This window comes from Acipenser ruthenus, chromosome 17 (genome assembly GCF_902713425.1).
Source record: "Acipenser ruthenus chromosome 17, fAciRut3.2 maternal haplotype, whole genome shotgun sequence".
NCBI lineage: Eukaryota > Metazoa > Chordata > Actinopteri > Acipenseriformes > Acipenseridae > Acipenser > Acipenser ruthenus.
The window spans coordinates 33866018-33874377 of NC_081205.1; the positions used below are offsets into that span (position 1 = coordinate 33866018).

Here is an 8360-nt window from a genome sequence, read left to right on the forward strand (position 1 = left end):
GACTATCTGTGGTACACTGCACTCGACTCATACTGCTTGCAGTATATTATCAACATGCAGTGACAACAGGTAGCCTATTCTCATACTCTTATTCTTTCATATACAATGTAATGCGTCACCAAATTCTGTTACCAGTCTGAAAAAGGAACCTCGCAGTTACAACACAATCCGATGCAATATGTGTGTTTTGTTTTTGTTGGTCTGGAGTACTTTTCAAACTATCTTCATTCAACATATACAACAGCACGATGTTTTTACACACAGGAGGCAATCTTTCAGCTCATTCTCCTTATCCATAACATTCATTACAACTTTATTATTATTATTATTATTTTTTAATTTTGCTATTATTGCAAAAAAAAAAAAAAAAAAAAAAAAAAAAAGTTCTAATATACAACAATTAAACAGAACATGGGGTACAGAACAAAAAGGAAAATAATGTGTAATGCTGTTGAAGTTGACACCCTGGAGTCATTCAAGAAGCTGCTTTATGAGATTCTGGGATCAATAAGCTACTAACAGCCAAACGAGCAAGATGGGCTGAATGGCCTCCTCTCGTTCTTGTTTGAAAACACTTGAGCAACACGTCACAGACATTTCCAATGAGGGCGCATCGTCATCACCTCTCCTTCACCCACTGGTTTCCTACCCAATGTATGCTGGTACTTTAAGTCTTTTATCTCGCACGCTCCATGTTTCATAGGTCGGGGTGCCCATTTCAATCGTGGAATGAATTCAATATAACAAAGATTTCAGGGATGTACAGCAGCATATCCCCACACATGAATTTACTTTAATTATGCGTGTTATTCTATGTATTCGTTCTTTATGAAAATAAGGAATTATGCTTTTCCTAACAACGGAACCTTAAGTTGCGCATAAGGCGGTCTGTGTTTCCCTGTGGACTGTGTTCTAAAGAGAGAAGTGCGCGTGTGTGACGGGAAGATTGCACCATGGCGGTTTGATAACATGTTGAGGAAACAGTATATTTAGAAACACACTCAAGACCAGTTGAAATCGTCACACAGCATACTTCCTACCAGCGAGAGGTGAAATTCGGGTACAGTGTACACATTATTTGTCATTAACACAACAAGTTGCACCTGTGTGTGGTTTTATTTGTCTTGTAAATAAATACATTTCTGGTTAACCGGAATGTGAGCGGCTGGATTTATTTTCTCTAAACATTAAACTGTCGCGCTTTGAATTCTAATTACAGTATTTTTTAAACAAAAACATTATTTCAAATTGGTCTCTCTTACAGATGTGTTAAAGCGTGTAACGATAGTGTAGTAATAGCAAGTTTACATGTCCTGTTTTTTTTTTTTGTGTGTTTGTTTTGTTTTGTTTGTGTTGAAGGGTGCAAGTACATACATGCCCCAAACTGCGGCATTACATTTTTTTCAGCCACTCGTTCAGAATCTGGGTGCATTGTATTTGTAATTGATCCAGGAGTGTCCGGGTCGGTTCTGAAGATTTCCTGTTTTTCCTATTGTAAAAACTGTACACTACTGCACTGGTTCGTATTTCCTTTTCTATCGGTAAAACTGGCTTCCAAACGGGGCAGAGGCCAGCTTGGGTGGGTCTGGGAGTGGCTGCACCCAAACAATAAAATGTTAGCAGTAAGCAAGACCACACATGAGAAGGAATGGCTTGTACTGAAAACAGACACGGCCGAGTGTTTTCACAACCTGACAGGTGTGTTATCAGTGCAACCCACGCCTTCAAGTGTGTTTTTGAGCATCTAAAATGATGCTTTTGAAACGGTGATTTCCCTGATCGGAATGAAATGAGATTTCAGCAGCTGGGTCTACTCTTAACTATCTGACACGGCACAGTTAGCAGCCAAACAGGATGGGGGACATGTTCTATTTGATATGGGTGTGTACTGCTCCGTGTTCATTTCATTGTTATGGTAATGGACACTCTTGTCTTTTAGCTGATGTCAGAAGGTTTTCCCGGCATGCTGGTGTGAATAAGTTGAAATTGTTGTTCTGTAAACCTGCACAAGATTATTGGTACTAGTGGAAGTTATGAAAGGATGCAGGAGAAAGATTGCTAAAATGTCTTTTTTTTCTTAATTGTTTAGATTTGTTTGTAATGGCGGAGGGGCAGAAACCCACTCACAATCCTCTGGAGCAGTTCATTCTGTTAGCAAAGCGTGCTAAAGGCGCCGCTCTGACTGCTCTCATCACCCAGGTGCTGGAGGCCCCCGGGGTCTACGTCTTCGGAGAGCTTCTGGAGCTGCCCTGCATCCAGGAGGCAAGTCTGTTTGATCATGGCTCATTCCGTGACAAATCACCCAGCAAATTACACCAACCATCTCCTATTTACACCAAACCTGCTTCCTGGGGTTGTTTCAGGCAAACAAGTTCAAATTTACATTTTAGACTGATCAGCTAAAGGGGCCAAAAGTTAGAGAGGTCAGAATGGTTTTTGAGATCTTGATTCTGAAACGTATGTCATCCTTCACTGGCCAGCGATACTGCTGTGATCCCAGCATGTGTCATGCTTCTCTGGCCAGCGATACTGCTGTGATCCCAGCATGTGTCATCCTTCACTGGCCAGCGATACTGCTGTGATCCCAGCATGTGTCATGCTTCTCTGGCCAGCGATACTGCTGTGATCCCAGCATGTGTCATGCTTCTCTGGCCAGCGATACTGCTGTGATCCCAGCATGTGTCATGCTTCTCTGGCCAGCGATACTGCTGTGATCCCAGCATGTGTCATGCTTCTCTGGCCAGCGATACTGCTGTGATCCCAGCATGTGTCATGCTTCTCTGGCCAGTGATACTGCTGTAATTCCCACCATGGTGCATGAATTGGATATAAAGTCCTCAAATTCCTGAGAGACATTTTCAATCAGACCCATCCAATACGTATCTGCATAGATGACAGAAACAGAATGTCCTCTCGGATATAAAACGGCATCTTCTTCCTTAGCATTGGCTTCATCAGAGCCATCCCAGGATATGCTTAGTTTGAGTCACTTATGGAGAGCTGTGTGGAAAATGGGAATGAATCTATGCAGGCGTTTAGTGCCCTTTTGTGGTTAATGCGGACTTGAACCCATGTTTTAGGTGTTCAGCATTGGCTATGATGTCTTCTCCAGACACAAAGATGAAGGTTATGCTGTCGAAGGCAACCTTGCAGGATGAATACACGATCTCTCAATCGGTCACTGTGAGATCAGTCTATGTTCTTTATACAGTTTCAGGGTACTGTGAGCATTAAAGTGGGACATGTAAAACATGGAGCTGTTAGTTACAGACTTGCCTTTCATTATTTGTTTATTTAGCAGACGCCTTTATCCAAGACGACTTACAGAGACTAGGGTGTGTGAACTATGCATCAGCTGCAGAGTCACTTACAATTACGTCTCACCCAAAAGACGGAGCACAAGGAGGTTAAGTGACTTGCTCAGGGTCACACAATGAGTCAGTGGCTGAGGTGGGATTTGAACCAGGGACCTCCTGGTTACAAGCCCTTTTCTTTAACCACTGGACCACACAGCCTCCTTATCATTAGAGAATTTGTGTTTGTATTATTTTGACTACTGATAAAATTCCCTTTTTTATAAAGAATATCAATGTATATTATAGTTTAGTTGTATTTTGTTATTGTGTAAGAAAACCAGAATTTTGTGGTGTTTTTTAATAATGCATCCACTACTGAAATAACCACAAGAGGTCGCTATACTTTGCTAGTTAATTTGAGAAAGTATCTTTCACTCCTGTCATGTTAAAGTACGTTTTTCACAGCTATGGCTGTTTGTAGAGAGCCTCTGTCTCTTGGATAGGAGTACATGCAGGGCACAAAGTAATATATCTGATTTCTTTCCTTAGCTGTCAAATGGACCTTATGCAGGATATTTTCAGCTGTTAAATCTGTTTGCTTATGGAACATACCCTGATTATACAGGTAAACCAATGTATTCAATAAAATATCAAACATTTATAAATAATGGAAATAATACTAAAATACTGTGTTTTTTGTTTGGTTACTTTCAGCGAATAAAGAAAGTCTCCCTGAGTTATCTGGAGTCCAGAAGAACAAATTGAAACACCTGACCATAGTTAGCCTGGCTGCCAGGATGAAGGTATGGGGATTTATCATGTATTTGTATAGCACTGTTTAATAAACTTCAGTACCCACCAGAGGAAAGGAAATCCCCCAGAACAGGGAGACCCCTGTATGTACATCACACTTACGTTTTTAATAAACTTCAGTACCCACCAGAGGAAAGGGAGGCACCCGTATGTACGTCACACTTGCGTTTTTAAAACAAACAGAAAACCACTCATCCATGTGCTTTGAAAGTAAGATCTTTTATTTTTTCTTGCATCTGATTGGTTGTGACAGTAACGTTCAAGCAGTTCTATAATGACAGCTGCTTGGCTGAGAATTGTGGTTTTTATGCACCTTCTCACTGTGTTGCCCACACTCAGAGGTGATGTGACTTTTCACACAGCAGTACTTTTGCACTTCTTTCTTGTGTATTAATATGATTCTCTGCCTTGTGGTTAGCAGTGCATTCCTTATTCTGTGCTGCTGAAAGATCTGGAGATGAAGAACCTGCGAGAGCTGGAGGATCTGATCATTGAAGCCGTATACAGTGACATCATCCAGGGGAAGCTGGACCAGCGCAGCCAGCTGTTTGAGGTGGACCTCTGCATCGGACGTGACATTCAGAGGAAGGACAGCAGCGACATCGTGAAGACACTGCAGGAGTGGTCAGTGGAGTCCGTTCAAACAGTGCTGATGTTCAGACTCCCTGAATACTGTGGCTGTTACTAGCATTAACAGGCAGTGGTAGAGGCACTGTGGAGTGTCAGTTTACTTGAACAAGGTTGAGAAAATCCTCATACCAGAACCTCTCAGACCCTTTAAATGATCAAGAACACAGCCAGTATTTTAAATGATCAAGAACACAGCCAGTGTTGTGCAATATTTAGGGTGATGTGTGAACGTTTGTTACCCTTCTATCCTGTGTTCCAGATGGGATTGGCAGCCTTTAGTGGAGCCTGCAGGTGCTCTGGTCCCTGCTCTGGAGGGAGGATACATTGTGTTGGGTTGATGTTCTGCAGCTTGCTTACCTTCATGTTACAGGTGCGACGGCTGTGAGGCGGTCTTATCGGGTATTGAGCAGCAAGTCCTCCGAGCCAATCTGTGCAGAGAGAATCACAACAGGACCCAGCAGCAAATGGAAACAGAGGTAAACAGCGCCCCCTCATGTGTTAGCATAGTGTTGTGCCTTCTCATTTGTGTCCACATAATGAGAACACTGGAGGAAGCTTTGTGCCTTGCAGCACATTGCCTGCTGCTGCACCCACAGAAAAATGTACACTGCAAGGAAGACTAGATCCTTAAGCCAAGGGGCACATTTAAAGAATATGGCTGTTATAAAAGAGGTTCCAGTTAAAACTGCCACACTCCACACTAATCAAGTGTGACAACATGGGTGAATTACAGACAAGTGTACCTCCTCCAGAGTGAATGTATGAAAATGAAAACGGGGCTCCTGTAAGTGTCAATGCATTGTCAGTTCCCTAATATTCACTCTTCAATCTTTCAAGGTTACAAATATAAAGAAGACGTTGAAAGCTTCAGCATCAACATCCAGCCAGGAAGTGGACCCGCAGCTGATGGAACGGGACGCAGCTCAGCCTGCTGAGCAGAGACAGCCCCTTAAGAAAATGTCCAAAGTGAAGGGGCTGGTGCCCATCCGCCACTAGCACCCCACCAGAGAGCGCTATGACTCAAACTCCCACCAGCCTCTTCCACACTGATCACCCATCCACCACTAGCACCCCTCCAGGAAGCGCTCTCCTGCGACTCAAACTCTTCCCAGCCTCTTCCACACTTATCACCCATCCACCAGAGAGCGCTACGACTCAAACTCCCACTAGCCTTTTCCACACTGATCACCCTTCCACCAGAGAGCGCTACGACTCAAACTCCCACCAGCCTCTTCCACACTGATCACCCATCCACCAGAGAGCGCTACGACTCAAACTCCCACCAGCCTCTTGCACACTGATCACCCATCCACCAGAGAGCGCTACGACTCAAACTCCCACCAGCCTCTTCCACACTGATCACCCATCCACCAGAGAGCGCTACGACTCAAACTCCCACCAGCCTCTTCCACACTGATCACCCATCCACCAGAGAGCGCTACGACTCAAACTCCCACCAGCCTCTTGCACACTGATCACCCATCCACCACTAGCACCCCACCAGCCTCTTCCACACTGATCACCCATCCACCAGAGAGTGCTACGACTCAAACTCCCACCATCCTCTACCACACTGATCACCCATCCACCACTAGCACCCCACCAGCCTCTTCCACACTGATCACCCATCCACCAGAGAGCGCTACGACTCAAACTCTTCCCAGCCTCTTCCACACTGATCACCCATCCACCAGAGAGTGCTACGACTCAAACTCCCACCATCCTCTACCACACTGATCACCCATCCACCACTAGCACCCCACCAGCCTCTTCCACACTGATCACCCATCCACCAGAGAGTGCTACGACTCAAACTCCCACCATCCTCTACCACACTGATCACCCATCCACCACTAGCACCCCACCAGCCTCTTCCACACTGATCACCCATCCACCAGAGAGCGCTACGACTCAAACTCTTCCCAGCCTCTTCCACACTGATCACCCATCCACCACTAGCACCCCACCAGGGATTGCTCTCCTGCGACTCAAACTCCCACCAGCCTCTTCCACACTGATCACCACCACACCGAGTCAGACTGGGGGGGAAAAAAGAAAAAGAATAAATACTTTTTCTGGCATTTGCAGTGTTTTTTTTGTTTGTTTGTTTGTTTTTTGTTTTTTTTCTTTGTTTCTTTGTTAATTGTTTATTGTTCCAGTGATACTGTGTGCTATTGGATTGTGGAAAATGAAATTCAGAAAGTTCTCAAATAGCCTTGTTTTGCAGACCCAGGGTGTATGGCCTACAGTATGTGCTGTCGATAGAGCAGAGAGGACCCCCAGTGAATGCTCTGTGCTTGCAGCAGGCTGAAGCTTGTTTCTCAGTTCCAATAAAAAACATTCTTCCTTCATTGCTGTCTTAGATAAGGATCCCTATGTTGAAAGGGGCTTGTGATTATTTTTTTATTTTATATTTTTTAAGCTTGACAAACAAAGTTTACGCCTTTTAAGGGCCTAAAAAAAAGACTTGATACCTTTTTTCTTTTTTTTTTTGTATTGTAATACAATTTAAGTGTAATAAAGTTTGGTTGCTTGCTGTCTTTTTTCAGGGGTGCCTTTTATCATGAAGTAGTGTTACTCATTTTTTGAATACTTTCAGTACTGTTTAATTTTATTTTTCCTTTTAAATCCCAGGTTATTGCTTGAAGTGCTATTTAATGGTACAAAGTGACCATCATTACTACAAACAACAATTGTGTAACTGACTTCAGTATTCATTTGTAATTTTCAAGGTCTGTTGTTTTTTTTTTTCTCAACCCTGCAGCCTGCTTCTCATTGTTCCCTTTGTTTGGCACAATGGGTAATCGTTTCATAAGCACCTGGAGTACTGTTCAGCACGGGCGTTGGGGGTTTTATCATTGTTCAGCACGGGCGTTGGGGGTTTTATCATTGTTCAGCACGGGCGTTGGGGGTTTTATCATTGTTCAGCACGGGCGTTGGGGGTTTTATCATTGTTCAGCACGGGCGTTGGGGGTTTTATCATTGTTCAGCACGGGCGTTGGGGGTTTTATCATTGTTCAGCACGGGCGTTGGGGGTTTTATCATTGTTCAGCACGGGCGTTGGGGGTTTTATCATTGTTCAGCACGGGCGTTGGGGGTTTTATCATTGTTAACCTTTTATGTAACTACCTCACATGACAGACTTGTATTAAACTGCAGGAGCTGTATAGGGACCCTGCAGCTGGCTCTGAAAGTGAATCAACCCCCAGACGGTGCAGATATGAGAGTGATTTTACTCCTCGGGAAATTCCCGGGACTCCGCTAGTGAGGGACAATCACACAGCAGCCCCCGGCCGAGGGGTAATTACAGGAATAAAATAACCATCTGCACAATTAGCTCAGTACGGGCTCATCTGGACTGCTTTAATGAGTGCAGGGGGAGTGAGAAAGAACTGACGCCCTTACAAAACCCATCACATCTCCACAGGGAAAAGCAATATTCCCTTTTCCTTGGGAAATGTGCAAGAGAGGGACAGGGTTAGGACACTCTCATTAGGGATGAGCAACTCTGGCAAAAAGTTTGTGAGAAAATGAATACAAATTATTGAAAGGTTTTTGTTTAAATTATTTTAGAACTATTTAACAACTGAAACAAACAAAGATCTTCATTATTTCAGAGCA

General features: G+C 43.8%; 1 protein-coding gene across 4 annotated transcripts; it reads left to right on the forward strand.

The window, feature by feature from the left end:
• The first annotated feature begins 677 nt into the window (after positions 1–677).
• Positions 678–7277, forward strand: LOC117422914 (COP9 signalosome complex subunit 7b-like). Of its 4 annotated transcripts, none has more exons than XM_058990468.1 (8): positions 678–1060; positions 1360–1519; positions 2090–2262; positions 3846–3921; positions 4011–4099; positions 4528–4733; positions 5110–5215; positions 5577–7277. In XM_058990468.1, exons 3-8 carry the CDS (start codon positions 2101–2103, stop codon positions 5733–5735), a joined length of 798 nt encoding a protein of 265 aa, XP_058846451.1. In that variant the 5' UTR covers positions 678–1060; positions 1360–1519; positions 2090–2100; the 3' UTR covers positions 5736–7277. The 4 variants fall into 4 exon arrangements, with proteins under 4 accessions (XP_058846451.1, XP_033894047.1, XP_033894046.1 ...); XM_034038156.3 differs by having other exon boundaries at positions 1408–1519; XM_034038155.3 differs by lacking the exon at positions 1360–1519 and having other exon boundaries at positions 680–1060.
• The last annotated feature ends 1083 nt before the right edge of the window (positions 7278–8360 follow it).

Bases quoted from the DNA above. Each gene is read 5' to 3' on its own strand.
- LOC117422914 (XM_058990468.1), top strand. From the start codon at position 2,101: ATGGCGGAGGGGCAGAAACCCACTCACAATCCTCTGGAGCAGTTCATT. The intron at 2,263-3,845 runs GCAAGTCTGTTT...TTCTTTCCTTAG, and splicing joins AGCTGCCCTGCATCCAGGAG to CTGTCAAATGGACCTTATGC. The intron at 5,216-5,576 runs GTAAACAGCGCC...CAATCTTTCAAG, and splicing joins AGCAGCAAATGGAAACAGAG to GTTACAAATATAAAGAAGAC.